Genomic DNA, 25838 nt, shown 5'->3' with positions numbered 1-25838 from the left:
TTTTACCATGATTAAATCAATTGTGTAGCCTGACGTCGTCATACTCAGATTCGGTGTTTGGTGTTTTAAGCCCCCAACGGCGCCTTCCAGGCAGCGAGGGGATGGGTAGGTTTAAGGTTGAGGGTAGGGTTAGCTGCCTCTAAGGAGCCATTGGGGGCTTAAAACACCATCGAGCCTCAGATTCTAGTCAGAATTTCCCGACCTAAAAATGTTGTGGGCGCGGCTAAGTTCGGCTGGCATCCAGGCTATCAATTGTGTTGTCGGAAACTAATTATTTTAAGATTTTGTAGTATTAGTACTAGATTGGGTTCTTGTAAGTAGTTCAGGTTTTTAAACTGATCCTTTACCAAGAATTGAGAACTGATGACTGCTGACTTTCTAGGTCATGTGGAACTGGCAAGATTGCATATTGTTGAGGTTTTCCTGTTGTTGACCTATATGTGATTGCTATTTTCTTCTGTAATTAATCATCACTTTATATGTAAGATCCGAGCAATCTTGATTTCATGCATTCTCATGATGAACGTGATGCTATACAGAAGATAATCAGTATGCAGTAACATGCTTTTATTTTGAGACCTACATTCAAATCATTTCAAGTCATCGTAGAAGAATGTCCTGGAGACTTCATTTTGATTGTTTTATAGGGTATGTATTGTGATGGATTTTAATTAATCAACTTTAATTAATCAACTAACATTTGTTTTTCTTGCAGGAACAACATTCATATGCTTTTAATGTAGAAACTCTGCCAGTTGTCGACTGAAGACGCAAGAGCTAGAGTATAAAGGAATTGGGTGTCGATTTGGAGACGCCCCAAGATAAAGGTATTGGTGTCGATTTGGAGACGCCACAGATATTAAGATCAGTTGGGTGTCGATTTGGAGACGCCCCAGATAGTTAGGTTTAGGGAAAAATCCACTACAGTATATATTTCACAAATATGTATATATATTTTAAATCTAATTTCACTACTGGAACATGTGGATTTGATATAAAATGAACTCAATGGACTACTATTTCAAATTCAGAGAAGACAACTAATGTACAGCATCTGTGATTTTTGGAGGTAAATAATTTTTTCTTCTTGCCATTTTAAATAAATTAACATACAAATGATTGTATATTTAATAGCAGATTTGATTAATCATTGATACGGAGAAGTAACAGTGTTTTAAATTTTGTATTAATAAGATGATTTTACAGCAATTTCATGCTGTGAAAAAAGCTTTTTTAGAAAACAGCAACAAGTGAAAATAAAAGAAATGTTTGAAATTCTTGAGACAGGCCTTAGTTTATTCATTTTTTTACATAAATTGAAGGGATGTACAGTGCCTTATCTGTTTAAAGATGTAAAGTAAGCCAGGGACATACATGATATTCCCAGATAAAGCCGCACATCTCACAGTATTGACATGATGTTTTTTAGGAGTAAAGTACCTAAAGGTAAAATGCTCAATCTTGCCAAACTAAGCTCTGTTAACTTCTATATTATTGTGATTTAAAAAAAAAATCCCACCATGGATTTCTCCCTTTTTAAAGCTTAACAATAACAGGAATATAATTGTTCCGTATCACAAGGATTTGCTACTTGTTACTTAGTATGTTTTAATAGTTTCATTTTATTTACATGCCATATGTAATACTTAATACGTTCAGACGCTGAAGGTACAATAAAGCCCAATGACACTTGTAACTTTTTCTGTTCGTTTTTTTATTTAATTTTTTATTTACCTTTTATGATTATTTTTCATTTCTTTTATGTAAAGCACTTTCGATACCATTTTGAATGAAACAGTATTACATAAACGTTGCTTGCTTTGCCTAGTTTTGCTGTTGATGCTTTTATATGTTTGGAACAGTAGCTGATGACACATATTAAATCATCAAATTCTTTTGACAAGTATATGAAGGTTTTAACTCATTGTGTACGAATGTGCGAATCCACAAAAGGTCACGATTTAGTCACATGGGTAATTACCCGGAAGAATAATATTTATATGCAGTTGGTCAGTGATTACGATTGTTGAAAGACAATCCACAAAAAACTGTTAATAATTATATTTCAGTAATTAATTGTTTTTATACAACATCTTTATTCGACAACTTGGCGAATATTGTCAACATAATGGTAAGGCAAAACTAGCACTGAGTGCTAACACTGTGCTAATAAGTGCTTTAAAAAAAGCGCAAAGATTTGAGTTAAACATTACATGTTTTATATATTCTAAACTGTAATATTTGCTTTCCTTTTAAAATAGTAATAATGTTTTTCATTACATAAGGGTACAACTTGCTGCAAATTTGGTGGAGAACAACCTTCGGAGAAAAACACTCTCTTGACGGAAGATGATGTGACTGATGAATCATCAGTTGAGAACTGGGAAAATAGTCAATGTCAGGTATATAATTCATATAGAGACAGAATTATTTTAGGATTTTAGATAATCTCTACAAATGCCTGCATGCATTTTCAGATTTCGGTCCAATGTAAGGAGAACCCTGAGGGTCAAGACGGAATGGTGGTATTTGACAAGGAAGACTTTCTGATGGTCAACATCCCCTGTGTAGAAGATCTTCCTGAAGTCAAAATAAAAAGCAGTAGCTCGGCAGATCGGAATTTGAAAGCTTCACATCAATTTTGTCATGGAAATGTCTTGAAATTTTGAATAATTAAACATTTTAAACAACAATAAAATGTAGTTATTTTTTGTATTTCAGACGTTTTTATTCTGTTCTCAAGACTATAGAACTGATATAAGACCACACACTTGCTATACTTCCAGCTAATACCATCAAACTGGTCTTCAATCATCTCCTCCATTGGCTGCCTGTAACTGCCAACATCAAGGCCTCTGGTATGTAGATGGAATTTTAAAACTAACATTTTTTTACATTTTTAAGTGCTATAATCGGGTCCCCGGTGTATCTACCAACCCAGAATATGTTAAAAGTGACCCAGTAACTTTGTTTTGGTAAGCCTTTCTCTGCAAGCATGCAAAAAATATAAGCCGATCAGATTTCGCTCCAAAAAGCATTTTTTTGCAAATGTATGGATTTTTTTGGCAAAGTTGCACATCAACCTCTACAGTGTACTCTTGTGCATCATCCTATACATTGCCACCAAGTGGCAAGCCGTTGTGTGTCGATTTTGACCCCCTCCAAACCAAGATGGCCAATGGTCAGTCAGAAATGCCAAGTTGCTCCGGAATATCCACCCATTCCTTCTATGAGACTCTTGTAAGTAAAAAAAAAAAAATTGCAGCATCAAGCAATATCTAATGAGTCATATCACAGTTACATTTTCCAAGTTTGATTTTAGATTGGGAGAAAATTCTGATTAATCATCTGTCCACTATAGTGGACCTCATGCATCAATGGCTATATTTCAGCTACAATTCATACTTATACTGTGAATGTTGTTTTTGAAAATACTTAATCTGCAGTAACTTTTTTTGACTGTAAATAAATGTATTTGTATTATTAGAATGTAATTTAAATTTACATCAAAAAAGTAATGTGATTACACAATGTATGTGACTTGTAATGCATTGTTAGATCAAAAAGTAATCTGATTATGTAACACGTTACTTGTAATACATTACTTTACTCGTAACATTTAAAAAAATATGATTACCTAATGCACATTACTTGTAACGCATTACTTTACTCGTAACATCAAAAAAGTAATCTGATTGCGCTATGTATGTTACTTGTAATGCGTTACCCCCAACACTGCTCATTTCAGATGAGATTGAAAACACCTGATCTCTAGGTTTTCTCAGAGGAGGGCTATGAAATGTCTCCATCTTGAACATAATCACAATTATCAGCTAATAAGGGTAAATCTCCATACTCTGGTACACTGGATGGAGCATCTGAGTGATTTCTACAGTTGTACCTTGACAGGCTGTAGAAAATTCTGATGGAATCACGTCCTCATGTTCTGATATCAAAGATACGCCAAGTTCAACTTGTATGAAGTTCAATTGCCTTTGCAATATTTCGCATTTATATTTTTTGTATATATTTTATAGTTTTCACATGATTTTATATAATTGTATTGATTGGTTTGTTAAATACACACACTATATCTGTTTGATTATTATATTACATTATATACAGTACAGTATCTCTTCAGTTTAAACCATAAACGCATGCTGTCCACTCAAGTGGACATCTGAAAATCTCTTAGAAAAATGTGTAATCATTTTTTATTTTTTTTAAAATCAAATCTTGTTTTTCATGCCCTAAGAGCAATAAAAACACATAGGAGAAAATCCTGACTGAGGTTATCATAATTCATGCATGAAAGGGTTCATCTGCACGCAGCGCTGCCATTTGGTTTACAACAGTGCATTTACAACATTACAGTGGTTTACAACAGACTCTTCTAATGCAATGGCAACATTTCCTGCAAACTGTTCTGTCTCGCTGCACAGACGAGCACAGAACACTATTTGACCAAAAAATGTCACAGCTGTTTTATTAAGACCTCATGGAACTAACATTGTGTAAAAGTTAAACATTACGGTACATGCAATGCAAGTCATGAGATGAATCAATGTAACTCCACAACAACAACAACTACATAAATGTATCCACTAACCATTCAGAAACGTCCAGGTTCAGTCCAAAAGCAACCTCTTCCTGAGTCTCTCCGTCAGACTGCACTCCGCTACTGGTTATTTTTTAGACTTAAGATGAGTGAGATTCGCGTGTTTTGTTATTGCCGGAGTATCCGCACTCCGCAGCTCGTAGAAAGGATCGACCCTCTTCTGAACGGGGGGCGGGGAGCAGCAGCTCATTTGCATTTAAAGGGACACACAAAAAAATCAGTTTTTGCTCAAACCCAAAAAGAGGCAAATTTGACAAGCTATAATCATAGACAGTATATAAACTGGACACAGCGACCCCATAGGTTTCAACGGAGAAAAGTGAAGTCAATTAGAAGCTCTCACTTCCTGATGGCTGACCGTAGTGTGCAGACTCAAACTGAGCTTGCAGTAGATGTGACATGAGCAACCCGTCTGTCTTCTAGTAGCTGTGCCAACTGCCAAGAGAAATCTGAATCATTCCCTTCCGAAACTTGCAGAGATGGAGAGTGTGAGTAGGAGGAGTCCATGAGCTAGGAGCAGGAGCAACTTTTGCTAAGTATGCTGATTAATTACTTTTGCTTCCACGTCCCCCCGATTGCCCGCGAGCTTCTCCTCCTGTCCATACGGTAATTTCTCTACTGTGCGACAGAGAGTCGCGTGGTTATGACGCAATCGTTAGCCTATTTTTACAAAAACTGCTTCTACGGGGCCATAACGTAAGATACAATAAGGTAATGGAGCCTTTTATACATTTTCGTGTTTCTTTAGAAATAAACAATGGACAAATGGAGTCTTTAAACGCCTCAGATGTAAAGTTATTCGCTGTCAAAGTGACGCCAAAATGAATGGGAATGCTAACAGCAGGTGATGGTCTGCTAATCAATGGCGGCGCCCGGGGAAGCTTCAATGTTTTGGCTATAATAAATGATCTGGGGGTATTTTGAATTTAAATTCTGGTGAAAAGGGGTATAATAGGCTAAACTAGTTAACCTTTGATTTCTCTTTACAGGCCTTATATTTAACATTTGAAAATAATAATGTGTCAGCAGTATTTTTTTGTCAAGGTTGTAGTTTTAAAAAACTGTGAAGATATCCTGGTTAGACAGTTATTCTACATTTAATTGTCCCATGATAGTATTAACGATGAACATTGAACCACCAAACCCATGATTTAGTTGATTTTGATGATTCAGATGATTCCATCTAAATTTGCTTTACCGGTAACAGAAAGTGTGGGTGGATGCTTTTCTGCACCGATTGAACCAATCAAATACGAGAAAAATGACACAATGATCACGAGTAGTATGTCATGTTATTTTTTGCTGTGTAGGGTACTGTATTTCTATCATTTAGTTGAACCTTTTTATTAATAACAACTAACAAAATATTTTTTTTTACAAAAATAACACCACACAGGCATTAATAAACACCTAATGGATCAGATTATGTCAAAAACTCAATTTCGACCAAAAGTGGAGATTGAACCTTATAATTCTAAGCTCACGAACTGTTGAACTGTTGATATGGGTGAAAACTAGATTAAAAAAACAGTGAAGAAGAAGCAGAAACAAGCATTGCTTACGTACATGTAAAATAACGTGATCCTGAACCATGTAACGGCATAAAAATCAAAACTGCTTAACGTTATCGACTGAAATTTTGACCCAGGACTTAGGGGTGTTGATGGAAGCGATCTACTACATCTAGATCATCTTTCTGAGCCCGATCCGGACATAGTCTTTGACAAAAATGCGATTTTCTCTGCTGTTTGTTCAAAATGTAGCTTTCATATATATATATATATATATATATATATATATATATATATGAAACACCCATATTCAAGTGTTGACCAAAAAAAAAAAAAAATAATGAATGCATGAAGTTAGAATACATTTTTGTTGTTGTTGTTTAATAGCAGAGGCTCTGTTTTTAATTTTTTTTTATATATATATATTGCATGATCAAGATATTCATACAACAAAATATTAGGGCCATGAAAGTTTTGTGAAAATGGTTTTTAAAAAATGCTGGTGCTATGTGGCAACTTTAAAATAAAATTTCATATTATATAGTTATTATTGTGATCATTTGAGCGCAAATAATTTGACCTTTTATTGCACTGAATAATTTTACCTTTTATTCTTCTAGTTATTTACTATTTAATGCCGCTATAGGTACACATTCACAGAAAATAACTTACTTTTACAGTGTAAATATCATTCCCTCTGGGGCAAACAAATGGAAAAGCTCATGGGAAAACGTAACTATTTTAAGAACATAACCATCCCTTACTGGTGCATATAAAGATGATTGTATGAAAATGTACAAAGTAAATCCAGATATATTAGCCACCAATTAGCCAAAATGTAAGGTAGTTACGAGTTGCCATGAGATTGTGTTGGTTTCCCATATTTAATGTTCTTTATGTGATTTAATCATCGTTTTAATAAAATGATGTAAATAAAAGCCTAAAAGTTCATTATTATAATTTAAAGTGATTGTGTCTCTTCAAAAAACCTTGATTAAACAGTTTTATAATAATAATACTAATAATTCATTACATTTATATATCGCTTTTCTCTGCACTCAATGCGCTTTACATAGAAGGGGGGAATCTCCTCAACCACCACCAATGTGCAGCATCCACTTGGATGATGCGACGGCAGCCATATTGCGCCAGAACGCCCACCACACACCAGCTTACTGGTGGAGAGGAGACAGTGATGAAGCCAATCGGTATATGGGGATGATTAGGAGGCCATGATGGACAGAGGCCACTGGGCAAATTTGGGATTTTTAATGACCACAGAGAGTCAGGACCTCGGTTTTACGTCTCATCCGAAGGACGGTGCTCTTTGACAGTATAGTGTCCCTGTCACTATACTGGGGCATTAGGACCCACACAGACCACAGGATGAGCACCCCCTGCTGGCCTCACTAACACCTCTGCCAGCAGCAACCTGTTTTTCTCAGGAGGTCTCCCATCCAGGTACTGACCAGGCTCAGCCCTGCTTAGCTTCAGTGGGCAACCAGTCTTGGGCTACAGGGTGACATGGCTGCTGACCATGGACTTTTTTGGAAATGTACAGCCCCCAGCCACCAGTTGCACTAGTAACTTCAGAGTAATTCTCATGTTGTGCTCCACAGAGGAAAGTCATATGAGTTTAGAACGACACAAAGGTGTCTAAACAATGTCCTCATTTTTGGGTGAACTATTCCATTGAAGAGCATGGTTATTCTCAAATCTGAAATTGATGCTATAAATTCTCCTCCCCCTTCACATCTGTCACAATAATTATAATTTATGTTTTACCTTTGCAGTTTAGATAATCCATACATCTCACATTTTTCAGCAGGGTATCTTGCTTTATTATTATGAATTTCTTAAACAAACTTAACAACAACATAAGGGCAGATTCCGTCAGCGCAGCTGATGACACTTTTAAGTGATGCTTGAGTGATAAAGAATATTCCAAAATACAAGTAAGATTTCCTTTGATTCCTCCATCCTCATTTTCTTTCCTCGTATCCTTCCTTCTCATCTAAGGGGGTGGAGCTGAGACGTGAGGATAGGAAATGAGGATTCACAAATAAGAAATGAGAAGCACCCCTGTCTTTTTTCCAATGGACCAGATGGGTGGTGCATAATTGATTTTTTAATAGGGTTAAGCACTACACACACAGAACATGAAAATTCACTGTTCATTAAAAAAGAGTCATGAGACATTTTAAATGTCACATTTTTTATTTATTTGAAAACTAACATATTACAGATAATAAACATGCAAAATACTATACCATTATGAACCTTCTTATATCTAAATATCCTTCATTTGTGGTAAAACCCTGATTTAACAAAAAATGATGCATCTTAATTTTTAATAAAAGGGCCACACGAGATATATTTTCAGATTATTTAACATTTATTCCAGAATTCAAGAGTTCAATATCTTCTGGACCACATCTATGGAGGCTTTAATGAAAATAGCGTTGTCTCTTATATAGTTTCTTTTCTTCATCTCCTCATGGGTGACGAACTTTGGGTAGCCGAATCCCAGCATGCTCTCATCCAGACATCCCCCACGAACACTTCCCAGAGCTCCAGGCCGCGGCCTCTGGAAGTTCTTCCAGGTGGGATCCGGGTTGAAGGTCTCTGTGATGTGCTGGGGTTTGGTGAACGCCGGGTCGCTCTGATCCAACAGTGAGAAGGAAACACGGTAAGGGAAAGGCCACTCCAGCAGCCCATCGTACTCTCCTGGTAAAACTCGAATGTAGACTGATAAGTGAGAGCCCTCGCCAGTGCCGTTCCCATTGGGAAAGGCAGACACTTGCAGACGGTAACCATAGGTATGGGAGTAGAAGGCAGGACTAAACAATTCCAAACTCCCAGAAGTCCTGATCTTAGCTTCTTGAAGTCGCTGGCTGTAGTCTGTGAGCTTCCAGAGCAGTGTGCCATCTCGACTTCCAGAGAGTTCCTCCACCCCACGCCGCAGTTCCCTGAGTTCCAGCCTCTGACGATTCACTAGACCACACAGAAGAGTGAGGTGGGTGTGGGTGCCCTCCTCAAGGTGTTGTGCCACTCCAGTCTTAGGGCACTATGAGTAAAACAGAGAGAAAGACGTGCTAGATATTTTGATATAAATTTCTTAGTAAATATGGCTAAACAAATGAGAGATACTGTGGTCCCAAAACATATTTCATGTCATTTTGGAGCAGCCCTAATTCCTATTCACAAGTGCCTTGATGAGTCCAAAACAAAATCTTTATTTTTTGTAAAAACTTTTTTTGCTTAAAATATTTATTTACAGAATGCAGCAATTCCCACTAAAGTTTGCTTTGTAAACAAACTTCCTGATCAATTTCAGCTCCTCAGCATACTATACAGCTTTGAAGAACTTGATGTTGCAACAGAAGCTATTTACTGTCTCTTTTTCAGAAATTTAGAGACATGGATTAAGGAAAATAGTCTGACGCCATGGTATGATGAGCACACTCGCCTTCAAGAGAGCAGCCCAACAATAAAGTGCAGCTGAAAGAAAACAAAACTATAGGTATTTAGCATTTTGTGGAAGGACAGTGTTACTGCATTCAGAAAGGCCTTAAAAAAGGCTAGATTTGATTACGTTTCAACTCTCTTAGAAGAGAACAAACACAACCATGGGTATTTATTTGATACACGGGCAAAATTAATGAGAAATAAAACTTCAACTTCAGATGTTTCCAAACAGCACAGCAGAAATGACATTATGAATTTCTTTACTTGCAAGATTGATACAATTGAAAATTATAACCATTCATCCGTTTACTACAGTATCGCATCAGACGTTGTGCTATAGATCCCCTGAGGAACAATTCCATTCATTCTTTGCTATAGAAGAGGAAGAATTGTCTAAACTTGCTAAATCATAAAAATCAACAACATGTATGTTAGACCCTATATAACAACTAAGCTACTGAAAGAAAAGTTCCAAAAGTCATACAGTAGATCCTCTTTTTAATATTATTAATTAATCATTAAGATACATACTACGAACCTTTAAGCTGACTGTAATTAAACCTCTTATACTAGAAAAGGCTGTATTCTCACAACTATGTTCCTTTTTAGAAAATTATTTTTGTATTTGCAAGGATGTATCTTAGTACTGAGTTACAAATGACTTGCTCTTATCATCCGATCATGGTTGTATCTCTCTATTAGTGTTACTGGATCTTAGTGTTGCATTTGATACTATTGACCTTTTTTTTTAAAAGACTCAAAAATTACGTTGTCATTGCATTGTGAAGTTGCATTGGCATGGTTCAAATGCCATGAACGCACGTATTAGACTTATCTAATCTGTATCAATTTGTAGCAGTAAATGAAGAGGTACCATATCAATCACAAGTATGGAGTACCGCAAGGCTCAGTACTAGGACTGTTGCTTTTCACCCTGTACATGCTACCCTTGCGAGATATCATTAGGAAGCATGGTGTTAGTTTTCACTGTTATGTGATTATACTCAACTCTATATTTCTTCGCACCCAGATGAAACATACCAAATCCAATTAACAAAATAAATGGTTGTATAAATTCACATAGTTGATATAAAACAGAGGTTTTAATCATTGGACCAAAGCATGTAATGACCAAGAATACTGTCTAACACTTGACGGCTGCTCTGTCAAGTCTTTGTTGTAAGTTAGGAACCTGGGTGTGCTCTTTGATACCTATCTTCATTTGAAAGCCACATTTCTAGCATCTGTAAAACCACATTTTTCCATCTTAAAAATATATCTAAATTACGACATATGCTCTCAATGACAAATGCAAGAAAAGTGAATGCGTTCATGTCCTCAAGGCTAGATTATTATAATGCTCTACTGAGTGGTTGCCCTGCACGCTTAAAGGAATAGTTCACCCAAAAATTAAAATTTTCCATAATTTACTCACCCTCAAGGCATCCTAGGAGTATATGACTTTCTTCTTTTAGCCTAACACAATCGGAGTTATGTTAAATAATATCATGTTTCTTCCCAGCTTTGTAATGGCATTTAATAGTGCCCAAGGTTTTGAAGCTCCAAAAAACACATCCATCCATCATAAAAGTAATCAAAGCTTTATACATTTTAATCACTGGCTTCCGGCAATGGCAGTATACGCATTCACAAGAGAGTCAAGTTCCGGCGAAAGGGTGACCTCTGACCCGACATATGACGTTGCGTAGTGTAAGCTCAGGTGAGAATAGTCGCCTCTCGCGAAAACAAGGTAACTCTCTTGAGAACGTGCGTACGGCTGTTGCCGGAAGCCAGTGATCAAAGTTTATAAAGTTTTAAATATGAATATTTTTCTTATAAAAAAACCATCGCTTCGCTTCAGAAGGATTTATTAACCCACTGGAGTCGTATAGTTTATTTTTTGATGTATAGATGGATGGATGTGCTTTTTGGAGCTTCAAAAACTCTTCAATGTCATTACAAAGCTGGGAAGAGCCAGGATATTAATATAGCTCTGATTGTGTTTGGCAGAAAGAAGAAAGTCATATACACCTAGGATGGCTTGAGGGTGAGTAAATTATGGGATTATTTTGGGTGAACTATTCCTTTAATAAAAAAACTCCAGCTGTTCCAAAATGCAGCACCAAGTTTTCTTACTAGAACCAGGATGTATGACCATGTTAGCCCGGTTCTGTCAACACTGCATTGCCTCCCTGTTAAACATTATACATTTTTAAATCTTGCTAATTACTTACAAAGCACTCAATGGTTTATCTCCTCAGTACTTGAGAGAGCTCTTAACGCAACCTCAAAATTCTGGCCAGTTGATAATACCTAGAATATCAAAATCAACTGCAGGCGGTATATCCTTTCCGTATTTAGCACCCAAGCTCTGGAACAGTCTTCCTAGCCTACTTCGGGAAGCAGACACACTCTGTCAGTTTAAATCAAGACTCAAAACACATCTCTTTAACCTGGCATACACATAATACATTGTCACATTTCTATAATTCACACCTGTTAAAGGATTGTAAGGCTGCATAAATTAGGTCAACTGGAGCTGGGAAAACTTCCCATAACACCCGATGTACCTTTTTACATCGTAAGAATGGCATCTACTCAAATATTAGTCTCTCTGTTTATCCCGAGGTTTACCGTAGTCAGCCGTATCCAGTCCGTATCCAGATCAGATGGTGGACCTGCACCTAGACACGACCACAATGCAGCCCTGAATGTCAGCAGACTGTCAACTAGCCAATCCCCTATGAAGGCCTCGTCGACACAACAGCCATCAGCACAGATCCTCGGCAAAGACCACAAGAACCAGACAAGTCCTCTGCACAGACCCTATGACCAGCTTCGTCTCCATACTGGCATGATGAATCCGATCTTCAGGCAAAAGGAATTGGATGAAATATTTAAAGGTGCTATATGTAACTTTTCTTCTAAAATGAATCCTTTTTTTATTGCCTGTGTGTGAAGGGGTTGTAATCACACATTACAATGATCCACTTGTCGTGTTTTGCTATTACCTCTGAAGGCCAGTATTCCTATTTCTATGTGAAGTCTCCGGGTCGGATTTTCTGCGAAATCCATCGGATGTGACGTGCATGCGCGCTCCCGAGCCTCTCTCCTTTTTATATACAGTCTATGCGACGGCACTGCAGCTAACGACATGGAGTCTGATAACACCCAAAAACGACCTGCCTCTAGCACAACACAGACTCCAACACCAGACATCCCAAGTCTCCCGGAAGTTCCGGGAGTCTCCCGCATATTGATCGCGGCTCCCTGATGCCCGCAAATTAGTTAAAATCTCCCGGAATCTAGAGCGAGCGAGCAGGAGCGCGCATGCGAGACAGAGACTGTGTTTCAAACCGTGTAGCGCGCACACAGCAGAGAGGGAGAGGGAGCGAGAGACCTTGCGTGTGTGTGCGTGTGTGCGAAGCGCATGCATGCAAGACAGAGAGCATCCTGATTGGCCTGTTTCGTCAAATAAACCAATCAATTGTCAATGTGGGCGGGCTTTTATCTATTCTCCCGAACCAAATTAATCAGTTATGTTACCACAAAAAAAAAAAAAGTACAAGACACATTTTACGGCAGACTACACGAAAGTGTACCCCTGTCTTATAAGTGTCAAACATAATGACAGTCTTGCTCGCTGCACTATTTGTAACAGCGACTTCAGCATTGCCCATGGCGGGTTAAATGATTGCAAAAGGCATGTTGAGTTGAGTTCAACAAATTTTAATTCATGTGCATAGTATTTAGGCTAGTTGCCAAGGCTACATGAAAACAACAAACTCCTTAGACCTGTTTAAAGTTGCAATGGAAAATAAATAAAAGCAGTTTACATAAATAGTATAAGCAGCTTATATAAATAGTAAAAGTAATCTAAATATTTAAACATAATAAACGAATAATTGCATAGGCCTATAGCTTATAGAAATAATATATTATGCTTTTATATCTTTTAGGGACCACAACATGTTAGGGAGGCTAAGCGCAGGGAAGGCTGCTCCAATATATCTCAGTTCTTCCATTCAGATAGGCAAAGTCTCACTGAGAAGGTGACTACAGCTGAGATGTATTTCACATCTTTTATTGTGGAACATAACCTGCCATTCCATGTGTGTAGGCACACAGGAAAGTTATTTAGGAAAATGTCTCCTGACTCTGAGATTGCAAAAAATGATGCCTGCTCTTAATAATAATAATAATTCGTTACATTTATATAGCACTTTTTCTGAGACCTCAAAGCGCTTTACATGGAAGGGGGGGAATCTCCTCAACCACCACCAATGTGCAGCATCCACTTGGATGATGCGACGGCAGCCATATTGCGCCAGAACGCCCACCACACACCAGCTTACTGGTGGAGAGGAGACAGAGCGATGAAGCCAATCAGTATATGAGGATGATTAGGAGGCCATGATGGACAGAGGCCAAGGGGCAAATTTGGCCAGGATGCCGGGATACACCCCTACTCTTTTTCGAAGGACATCCTGGGATTTTTAATGACCACAGAGAGTCAGGACCTCGGTTTTACGTCTCATCCGAAGGACGGTGCTCTTTTGGCAGTACAGTGTCCCCGTCACTATACTGGGGCATTAGGACCCACACAGACCAAAGGGTGAGCACCCCCTGCTGGCCTCACTAACACCTCTTCCAGCAGCAACCTGGTTTTCTCAGGAGGTCTCCCATCCAGGTACTGACCAGGCTCAGCCCTGCTTAGCTTCAGTGGGCAACCGGTCTTGGGCTACAGGGTGATATGGCTGCAGGCATAGGATATGGCTGCAGGCTCTTCCACTAAGACGGCAGCTATGATGAACCTGGCACTGGAACCTGAGTGTTCAGAGGATTTGTACAAGTTAATCCGGACAGAAAAAAGGCCATACAGTATTATGGTTGATGAAAGCAATGACATCATGTGTGAGAAGGAGTGTGCTATTTTAGTCAGGTACTACAGTGAAGCACAGGATAAGGTGAAAGTTGGATTTGTAGACATGCCAGTGTGCAATGATGCCAAAGCTGCCCACATATTCAACTGCATTGCATCATCCATGCATGACAAAGGCCTTGAATGGTCTAATTGTGTAGGATTCAGCAGTGACAACTGCAATGTCATGATTGGTAAAAACAACTCTGTCTTAACAAGAGTGAAAGCCCAGGCACCTTATATATACAGTGTTGGCTGTCTAAGTCACTTGGTTAACATATGTGCCAAAACTGCTGCTAAAGAGCTCTCAATGTCACCTGAGGAATTGCTAATTGATATCTACTACTACTTTGAGAAAAGTTCAAAAAGAAGAGAAGACCTTAAGGAGTTTCAGGACTTTTGCAATGTAGCCCAGCAGAGAGTACAAAAGCACTGTCCAACACGTTGGCTTTCTTTGGGAAAAGGTTTGGACCATCTGCTCAACCAATGGCCAGCCTTTAGTTCTTATTTTGAATCACATAGTGAGAATCAGAAGTCCTGTGACATTCAGAAGAGGCTGACAGACCCCACTATGAAACTTTACACTTGTTTTCTCCACAATGTCACACAGTGCTTTGATAAATTTAATTTGATTTTTCAAAACAAGGCACCAGTTCTTTTCAAGTTAAATGACAGTGTAGAAGAACTCCTGCATGACATAGCAAGCAGATTTATTGTGCCAAAGGTATTGAGAGAACTGAAATAGCAGGAGATAGATGTGAGCAACCCTGAAATTCACTGTCCAGATGAAGAACTTTTTGTTGGGTTCTTGGCGAGGAGGCATTTGCTAAGTGAGGAAGCACTCTCCACTCACAAGACGAAGCAATTCTTCAAAGATGCCCGAGTATTCTATGTCAGAAGCTTTCAAAAAGTAAAAGAAAAGTTCCCAATGAGAGACCAAATCTTGACAAATCTGTCAGTGGTCAATCCAGAGAACCAAGATGATGTGAAACCAGAGCAAATTTTGACTTGGCTTCGGGATACCTCCCTGAAATTACTTTTTGCAGGTTGGGATGTCTGCAACACAAACTCCAAAAAAATATAAAAAACAAAAACAAATTTTATCTGCTGAAGCTCGTCAGGCCAAACGTCAATCGGATCGACTCAGGACAAAAACACGGATCAACATCGGCAGAGCGTTTTAATTATGGAGAGACCTCCGCTTTGTTTTAGGTATAAAAACAGACCCTGAGTTGGCTTTCATCCTTTTGGACAGTTAAGTACTTCAAAGCATGTAGTGAGTGCACGCTCTTGAGTTCGAGCACGCACACGAGCACGAGTGCTCTTGTTGCAATCTGAAACATCACCGCTAGAGGCCGCTGGAACCTACATACATGGGGTGGTGGTGGCGCAATGGATAAGACACATGCCTTTGGTGTGAGAGACCCGGGTTCGAATCCACTGTGAGACACCAATGTGTCCCTGAGCAAGACACTTAACCCCTAGTTGCTCCAGAGGCGTGCGACCTCTGACATATATAGCAATTGTAAGTCGCTTTGGATAAAAGCGTCAGCTAAATGAATAAATGTAAATGTACATACAGCACCTTTAAATGCTACCGATCCACAATCTGATTTCTGACTTGTAATCAGCCTGAATCACACTGTGATTCGTTCACGAAAGGAACTCTGTTTGCATCACTGAATCTTTTTCCTGTTATCACTGATTTGAAGCAATTTGTATTGTACCAAGCGCTATATAAAGGTGACTTGACTGGGCCCACTTTTTTAGCTGCCTTGGTTCCTGGAGTAATTTTTCTATTTATTTTTCTCATAGGAATTAAAAATAAAAAGTCTTTGTTAAAGAGTTACCAGTCATGAACCAAACCAGCCAACTATGAGATGAATCACCGAATTACAAATAACATTTTTATTTGAAAATCAGACAAAAAAAAAAAGCTATAAAGTCACCATGAAATAAAAATGGATATTTCTTATCTTCTTATTCTTTTTTTAATGGAATATTGCAGTGTTTATAATAAATAATTTTTCAGTGCACAAAAAAGAAAATGGTTAACTATTAGCAGGCGGTACCAAACTCGGCCACCAGACGCCACTATACAGACCTCAGGGAACTGTGTCAACTTGTGTAAAAGTTAAACATGACGGTACATGCAAGTCGATGAGATGAATCAATGTAACTCCACAACAACAACAACTACATAAATGTATCCACTAACCATTCAGAAACGTCCAGGTTCAGTCTAAAAGTTGCAACCTCTTCCCGAGTCTCTCTGTCAGTCTGCACTCCGCTACTGGTTATTTTTGAGATTTTGGATGAGTGAGATTTGCATGTTTTGTTATTGCTGGAGTATTCGAAGCTCATGTAAAGGACCGGCTCTCTTCTGAACGGGGCAGTGAGCAGCAGCTCATTTGCATTGGGACACACACAAAAACGGCGAGTTTTTGATCACACCCAAAAGGGGGCAAATTTGAGAAGCTATAATAAATGATCTGGGGGGTATTTTGAGCTGAAATTTCAGAGACATTCTGGGGACACCATAGATTTATATTACATCTTGTGAAAAGGGGCATAATATGTCACCTTTAAAGGAATACCACCGGTGTAATTTTGTTATCTTATACAGTGACAAGCAAACATTGTGCCAAATACATTTTAGGCCACCTGTACTTCTCAAATACAAGATATGACGTCTAGTATTCATCACAGAGTTATTATATATGCATAACTGTAGATCATACCCTATGTTTGCAGCCAGCCTCCTTAAATGGGCAAAGCACCATTGCAGTGTTGCATCCTTCCTTTACATGTGCCATTAAAGTCTCTCGAGTGATACCCGGTGTGCCGCACCTGTTAGGGCACTGCACAGGGAAGCGTGGACACTGCTGCTGATGAGGCTGTGAATACAAAACACACCTATGAATGCACTCCCTTTACCACAAACAAAACAATACATTAAGAAATGTAATCTGAAAAGTGTACTGTATGTGTAAATAAATGATGAAAATGTAGGATGGTAGCATAAAGTCCACTGACCTGAATAGTGTCATAGAGGAACTCTTTTCTGCAGTATCTGCAGGGCAGTTTGCGTTTGGGACACTCTGACACAGAGTGCTGGGCCAACAGTCTCCGCACCATACGAGCACCACATTTATTCTCACAGTACACACTCTCCTCAGGACAGTCACCCTGGTGACTCTAAATGAGGACAGGGAGGGATGTGTAAGAGCTGTTGTGCGGCGTTGAAACAAGATGGATTTTGCAAACCATGTCTTTTGTGTGTTGAATTACTAGCCACCGAATTCACACATTAAAGTAATAAATCAGATGTGTGTTTTCTTAAGTTGTTCATGTTAATATTAATACATAACCATTTCTAAATCATTACAAATATTAGTACATTTCAATGGGTTGTATTTGTACGATAAAGTGTCAGAAGTGTGTCTGACCTCATATGCCTCCCCGGTGAACTGGTCGCCACAGTGATCACAGTGTAGTTTCCTCTTAGCGCAGTCATGCTGCAGGTGCTCAGGCAGTTCACGCCGCAGCAACTTCACAGAGCAACGGTTTGGACACGACACCACGTTAAACTCACACATGGACAAATGGGCCTGGAGGGGAAGCGAGAAACACAGTGTGAGAGTGAGATTTGGCTGTTTATTGCATGTCTTGCCTCTGCGTTTGGGGTCGGCAAGACTTTTGAATGTTTTTTGAAAGAAGTCTCACCAAGGCTGCATTTATTTGATAAAAAATACAGTAAAATTTGTAATAATGGTAAAATAGTATTACAATTTAAAACTATATATTTCATATAATTTCAAATGCAATTTATTCCTGTGATGGCAAAGGCATCATTACTCCAGTCTTCAGGGTCACATGATCCTTCCGAAATCAATCTTATATGCTGATTTGCTTTTTTTTGGGAAACCGTGATACCTTTTTTTAAAGATTCTTTGATTAATAGAAAGTTCAAAAGAACGGCATTTATCTGAAATCTAAACATTAAACACTACCGTTCAAAAGTTTGGGGTCAGTAAGAATTTTAATTTTATTTTTGGGGGAAAGAAATAAAATAAATCAATACTTTTATTCATCAAGGATGAGTTAAACTGATCAAAAGTTACAGTAAAGACATTTATAATGTTAGAAAATATTCTATTTTAAATAAATGCTGTTCTTTTGAACTTTCTATTCATCAAAGAATTTTGAAAAAAAATTGTACACAACGGTTTTCAACATTGATAATAATAATGAATGTTTCTTGAGCATCAAATCATCATATTAGAATGATTTCTGAAGGATCATGTGACACTGAAGACTGGACTAATGATGCTGAAAATTCAGCTTTGATCACAGGAATAAATTACACTTTACTGTATATTCACATAGAAAACAGCTGTTTTAAATTGGAATAATATTTCACAATTTTACTGTTTTTGTTTGTATTTTTAATCAAATAAATGCAGCCTTGGTGAGCAGAAGATACTTCTTTTAAAAACATAAAAAATCTTACTGACCCCAAACTTTTGAACGGTAGTGTATGTACAAATATCTACAAATACGAGATATGCCGTTTGTTGACCTGGAGAAGCTTGTTCTGCGCGGTCCAGCGGCAGCCCTCCTCACTGTGGATGCAGCGGATGGGCAGGGACAGAATCTGCTGTTCCAGTTCCACATCTGGAAAAATCTGCAGAGAGAATTACACATTTCAGTGGACTGGAGTAGAACATGCAAGAACATTTGAAAAGCATAGCTATTTGAACAATTGCTTTTATACAACTGTTCAATAAACAAGAAGTTAAAGGGATAGTTCACCCAAAAATGAAAAATTCTGTCATTAATTACTCACCCTCATGTCGTTCCAAACCCGTAAGACTTTCATTCATCTTCAGAACACAAATGAAGATCTTTTTGATGAAATTTGAGAGCTGTCTGTCCCTCAATTGTCCCTCCAACTACCACTTTGACGCTTCAAAAAGTTTATAAAGAGATTGTAAAACTAATCCATATGAATCGAGCGGTTTAGTCCAAATTTTCTGAAGAGACATGATTGCTTTATATGATGAACAGATAAAATTTAGGCTTTTATTCGCATATAAACATTCATCACCTCACTCATCAGTTGTGGTAAACGGAAACTCAAGCATGTTCGCGTGACGTGCGAGAACCAATAAGGTTCATTCTCGTGTTACGACATGTTTGAGCTTTAGCAAGAAACCAATTAGGTTTGTTTTGTTTCTGTTAAGTTTACATGTGAATAAAAGCTTAAATTCATTCTGTTCATAATATAAAGCGATCATGTCTCTTCAGAAAATTTGGACTAAACCGCTCGATTCAATAATGGATTAGTATTACAATCTCTTTATGAACTTTTTGAAGCATGGAGGAACAGAAAGCTCTCAGATTTCATTAAAAATATCTTAATTTGTGTTCCGAAGATGAACATAAGTCTTACGAGTTTGAAATGACATGAGGGTGAGTAATTAATGAAATAATAAAACATTTATTTGAATGGACTATCCCTTTCAATTTCAGTAGCTTATATTTTAGACACAAAATTGCCAGTAATTTTGTTGATTTTTGCTCTGCCAAATAAAATATTTCCAAACGAACTCAAAGCTGAATCAACTGTAACTCACAACAGTGGCATTCCTGAATCAATTAGTTTTGATGAACAAATCCCTTGAATGAATGATTCAATGACTCACTCATAAAGAAAATAATTTGTTTCCACTTACTGGTGTAACAATTTAAAAGTGTACATCCCAGTTGGACAGTGAATCAGCGCTCAAATATGAGAACAAAAACTGTTGTATGCCAATTTAATATATTCAGGACTGGCTTATGTAAGAATTAAAAATAAGTAACATTTCTATATTTAATAATATAGCGTGTATTTTATTTCATGTTAAAATATGGTCTGTATAGTCTATTGAATAATTTCTGTTAAAACATCAGAGGAATGATCATCCTTGGATAAAATCAGATGGGATTTGAAACTTTTGTATGTTATGATACACTCACTTTGGCATAATCCAGTGGCAGATGGTCCTCTGGGCACTTGAACACACCTTCACTGTTAAAAGCAAAGTTGCATGTTATTCAATAAAGAATCACCATGATGAATTTGTCTTGTTCGTGTGTTTTTGCCACATGAATGTGTTAGAATTTAATTTGCATTCGATTTATTTCTACATTATATGTTGTGGGTTGAAAAGCAGTTCACAACTGCCTCTGACTGATGCCTCCATGTTATAAACCCTAAATGAATCACGGCCAAACTGATTTGACAGGAACTTCAGAATCACCTCCCACACCACAAACTGACAGAGAGCCTTCAGGAGAATGTGAGTGAATCATCCATCTGGGATGGTGACGCCCCCCAGCATACATAATATGGGGAAGCAGTACAATCAACACATCCCATATTAATAGAGCTGTGATCTTTCCATTGCGTGTGACACACAGAAGCACGTCGTCATTTCAAAATCCTATGGGGAATTTTACCAAAAGTCCCAGGCGGCTTCATAAGAAGGTGGAAAATGTGATAGCTGCATTTTTTAGGCAAATCAGAAGTGTCATGCATGTGCCCACTCAGATTTTGTAATCAAATGGATGCAACTTTACCAGTTGCGCAACCACACAGACACACGTCACGCAAAACTATAACTTTCTATACTGTCTGTTACAAGTACTGCTATAAGCAAACAGATTTTTCCATCAATGTTAGCACAAATTACAGTATATGGATTTAAAGACTGTGAATTGAGAAAATTCTCAATATAGGTGCAGTAAGTGGTGTGTGAAAATAAATGTGAAACTGTATAGAACATGAAAGTGCGTTAAACTTGAAGAAATAAAGCCAGCAGACACAACATTAAATATCATCTGAAGAATGTTTTCCCCTTTTATCTCACATGATCTTTCATTAACGCTGCAGGGAGCAATTACATAAACTGGCATGATATTAGTTTTATTCTTCTGCACGCACTAAAACACAGACAGTTCTACTCCGTTGGTGGAAGAGTGTGAACGAGCATTGTGTTTCAGTGCGTGCGGATGGAATAAAACCACCCGTAAAATTTCTATGCCGATTGTTGCTTCAACTCTCAAACTACACAACTACTCCTGAGGTAAAACGCAATGAAATGATATGGCGGATTGACAGTCTCGCATTGCGCTGCGGATTTAAATGTGAGGCATGAATTGAAATGATTTGAATACATTTTACATTGTTACTTTTCATGCAGTTAATGTTTCTGAATTTATTTGACATTTTCACTTTTTGAGTAATTTTTGAGGACTGGTCAGGAAAATTTTAATAATTTGTTTTTAATAATTCATAGTTTTAAATATGGATATTTTTCTTACACAAATGCATCACTTCGCTTCAGAAGGCATGTATTATCCCCCAGAGCCCTGTGGAGAACTTTTATCATGGCTGGATGCACTTTTTTTGGGCTTCAAAATCTCGTCCTCCATTCACTGCCATCATTGTGTTGGGTGAACTATCCCTTTAAGTATATCTTTAGTTGGACCTCAGCACTATTTTCGGATAACTAAAGTACATCAAGTACAAAATTACTTGTTCCAATTTAGCAGACTTTAAGTATACCAGTTTAGTATAATTATATAGTATAAAATAATAGTATAATATAATTTATATTAAGTGCATATGCATAAATATGTAAATGTATTTGTGGTATACTATTTCAAATACGTTTTCTCTCTTTGCTGAATGCTCTCTTACCACCACAACCAAATAATTACAATGCCCTTCAGGCAGATGCATGCTATATCATGTTAAATGCTACATAAAGCCTGTATGAAACATACTGTTCCTAACAGTATAGCTATTAGGTTAGGTAAGAGAGCAGATCATACACTGACTCTTTCTTGATCACATTTTAAACCACTGACTGGATGAAATTCAATCCACGGATTTACATTTTGAATAAGTAATTCATTTAAAATGAATAGTCTAATTGAAAAGCATGTGTTAGTCCGATAGAATGTGAATGGACGAGACTGTCCATCACTGTGATAACATCCACAAGATAACACAGGACAATGAATGATTGTTTCAGTCATTATACCTGTGAGCAACACAACTCTGCATTATGACTATGAGAAGACAAGACATGGAATGCAAAGAATGGGTCATAACCCAAAACTGCGCTAGCTTACAGTTGAGTAATACTACCAAATAAACTGACTCACTGCAATACTTTCATTTCACATTAATTACTTTTGGCTGTGCTCAAATGGGGATCACAAAACTTCTCAAATACCCAAAGCATTCTGCAGTATTTTGATTATGCTATAATCTTACATTTTAAAATGTAAAAAACATGTAATTTTATGTAAACATTATTCTTTGTAAAAATTCTACTGACAGAAAGACTTAGGGCCCTATCTTGCACCCAGCGCAAGTGACTTTGTACACCAACGCATGTATCATTCCTATTTTGCACCCGCGCAAAGCGGACTTTTCCCTCCACAGAAGCACGTCGGTTAACTAAGAAATACACTTGCGCTCCCGGGGGCGGATCAGCGCAAAGAGGAGGCGTGTTCCGGCGCAAACGTTCCTTCTTGCTATTTTGCAGGTTTAGAAAACAATTGCGCCACTAACCAGGAAAAAATAGTTTAAAGTCAGCGGCGCGTTGCGCATGTTATTAATAGGCTATTTTAAGGGCGCATGCTTGGCCATAATCAATGTAGCGTGTGCACAACGCGCACTTTGATTCTCTCATCTACACAGAAGCAGCAGTTTTCATTTTTGCAAATCATACATTATTACGATAGATAGATAGATAGATAGATAGATAGATAGATAGATAGATAGATAGATAGATAGATAGATAGATAGATAGATAGATAGATAGATAGATAGATAGATAGATAGATAGATAGATAGATAGATAGATAAACAATTTATTATAAAAGCATACATCTAGCTTACACATTTACCCAAATTAACCGAAGTTAATTTGGGTGGGTTTCTCCATTTCAATGTAACTTCTCTCTTTTACGGCCGTGACGAGAGCGTTGCTCTCCTCGGCTGTGAACCGCTGCTGGCGCGCGCCTGGCAAATCCGCCGTTACAATAGCAATCCGCTATGGAAAAAGCGCATCTGCTCTTAAAGGGAATGTGAGATGACGCTCTGATTGGTTTATTTCACGTTACGCCCAAACCACACCTATGAATAATGAAGCTACTTCAGACCAACCCATTTTAGATTTGCGCCTGGCGCAAGAGTCATTTATCCCGCCGGGAAAATAGCAACAGCGCCGAGACCCGCCCACAAAGTTACTTGCGCTTTGCGCTTGACACTTGCGTTTCAGATCGTTAAAATAGGGCCCTAAGAGTCTTTAGCCTGAGGGATTTTGTGTCACTGTCATCTTGCTTGGCCAGTTTGGTGTTTGTTTATTACTACGCTGTCATAGGAGTAATTATTTTTAAGTGATACTTCATATAGACAAAGAAAAGTGTAACAAGAACACGGCCAGATGTATTAAATTATTTAAAAATACATTAAAAATGCAGATGGTGACTAAAAATATGCCTGAATTTCTGAACCTGCTTAATATTTTTGTGGAAACCATGATAGCTTTTTTTCAGGACTATTTGAAATACAAATATTTCATAACATTAAAAATGTCTTTACTTTAACTTAATGCAACCTTGAATAACTCTTACTGACACAAATGTTTTGACAGTAGCATATACCTTAAAAAAATTGTTAGAATGATTCTTATTTAGCCTAATTGTTATGAATTACTCACGTCAACAATGATTTACACTTAACATTAAATATGTATGAAATATATTGTGCTGCATTTCATGATTAGGCATTTAGAGTCAAATTGTATTCATTTTTAAACTAATGTCATTATACCTAACCTAACGCTACCCATAAAATAAAAACGTTTGAACGCAAATAAAATGAAATATATATATATATATATATATATATATATATATATATATATATATATATATATATATATGTATGTATATATACATATATAACACAAATATTACATTTCTAAGAAAGATTTCTCTTTAATTGTCTGTTGTTTTTTATTTTATTTTTACTTTACTTTTCATTATTCATCAATGACCCAGATAATATTATGATATGTTATGTCCATTTAGTGTTTTATAGATGTCACACGTCAATATCTCATCACGCTTCACATTACAGTGTGCATGTTATGTGCATGGCATAGCCTATAGCGTTCATTAAGTTAGATTAAAACGCCAGCGGCCACAGTTTGAGCTTTCTTCTTTCGTCGGACAGGTGTGTAACGTTAGGTTGAGAAGTTTCAGCGTTACCTGAGATACTCCTGCAGGCAGGTGTCGCAGAATCTGTGTCCGCAGGTGGACACCTGCACCGGGTCCCTCATCGGCTTATCACACAGAGGACAATAAAACCTCCTCTTCGGTCTCTCCAGAAACTTCAAATCTAAACCTGGCATAATAGCCTACCTTTGTTTGTGGATATCAACTTCAGACTGTAAACTGATAAACTGTCGCAATAAAACTTTACAAACAAGCTTAGTGCAAAGATGAAGAATCCTATTGGTAGGTTCAAATCCCACAGTAAAGTAGTTTCGATCTATCATGACATTTCCGTCTTCTTCAGTCAGTAAAGCACAGGGGAACGTTTACTCTTTCCAACTGTCCGTCTGCTCTTCTGCCCCGCCCACAGGAGAGGAGGAGGAGCCACGAGCAGTGCTACTCTACTCTTATTATTCCTGACATACATAGCCTTTTGTTTTATTCATATTTCGAATTAGTTTTAATTTGTACATTTTTTTTTTAAGTTAAAGTTCTAGTCATTTGTATTATCATCATTATTTGTATTATTTTAAATAATAATATGTCTATATAGTTTTAGTTTTTTTAATTTAAGTTTTACTTATTTTAGTACATCGAAGAAAATGAGAAATGTTGCATAGTTGAAATGTTGGCAACTAAAACAATATGGCCTGTGTTATTGAGATAGGCCTACTATTAGCCTATTGTTTTCATTAATATTTTGATATAGTTTTTATTTTAACTTTTTCATTTTCATTTGAATGTTTAGTCATTTTGTTGTGTTTTTTTATTAGTTATTGTTTTTTTAAATAGTGTTTTTTAAAGTTAAGCTATATATATGTATATATACAGTATATATATATATATATATATTAGTGCTGTCAAATCGATTAATCAAGATTAATCGCATCTAACATAAAAGTCTGTAAATATATAATATATATGTGTATAAACGTGTACACACACACACATATATACAAATGGCGATTAATCGTAT

The 25838-nt window shown here is 37.3% G+C and overlaps 1 protein-coding gene and 1 long non-coding RNA gene across 2 annotated transcripts; one reads left to right on the top strand and one right to left on the bottom strand.

The window, feature by feature from the left end:
• Positions 1-449: 449 nt before the first annotated feature.
• LOC309477412 lies at positions 450-4351 on the top strand. Its single transcript, XR_014198626.1, has 4 exons — positions 450-648; positions 716-1069; positions 2286-2402; positions 2478-4351. It is a non-coding gene; the product is annotated as an uncharacterized lncRNA (long non-coding RNA).
• Positions 4352-8327: 3976 nt separating this feature from the next.
• On the bottom strand, positions 8328-25062 carry traf4b (tnf receptor-associated factor 4b). Its single transcript, XM_082140996.1, has 7 exons — positions 24857-25062; positions 20543-20594; positions 19101-19205; positions 17968-18129; positions 17555-17716; positions 17260-17415; positions 8328-9196 (listed from the first exon to the last, which is right to left on the bottom strand). Exons 1-7 carry the CDS (start codon positions 24997-24999, stop codon positions 8537-8539), a joined length of 1440 nt encoding a protein of 479 aa, XP_081997122.1. The 5' UTR covers positions 25000-25062; the 3' UTR covers positions 8328-8536.
• Positions 25063-25838: the final 776 nt, after the last annotated feature.

Source organism: Leuciscus leuciscus (genome assembly GCF_965113295.1).
Source record: "Leuciscus leuciscus genome assembly, chromosome: 16".
Lineage (NCBI taxonomy): Eukaryota > Metazoa > Chordata > Actinopteri > Cypriniformes > Leuciscidae > Leuciscus > Leuciscus leuciscus.
The sequence above is the reverse complement of the archived record's forward strand: the minus strand, read 5'-3'. Positions and strand labels throughout refer to the sequence as shown.

What these genes read in the sequence shown, in the direction of transcription:
- traf4b (XM_082140996.1), bottom strand. Translation starts at nt 24,999, where the DNA reads ATGCCAGGTTTAGATTTGAAGTTTCTGGAGAGACCGAAGAGGAGGTTT. An exon ending in TCCTCTATGACACTATTCAG is followed by an intron (nt 17,416 to 17,554) that starts GTCAGTGGACTT and finishes TTGTATTCACAG; the next exon opens with CCTCATCAGCAGCAGTGTCC. An exon ending in AGGCTGGCTGCAAACATAGG is followed by an intron (nt 9,197 to 17,259) that starts GTATGATCTACA and finishes TTTTACTCATAG; the next exon opens with TGCCCTAAGACTGGAGTGGC.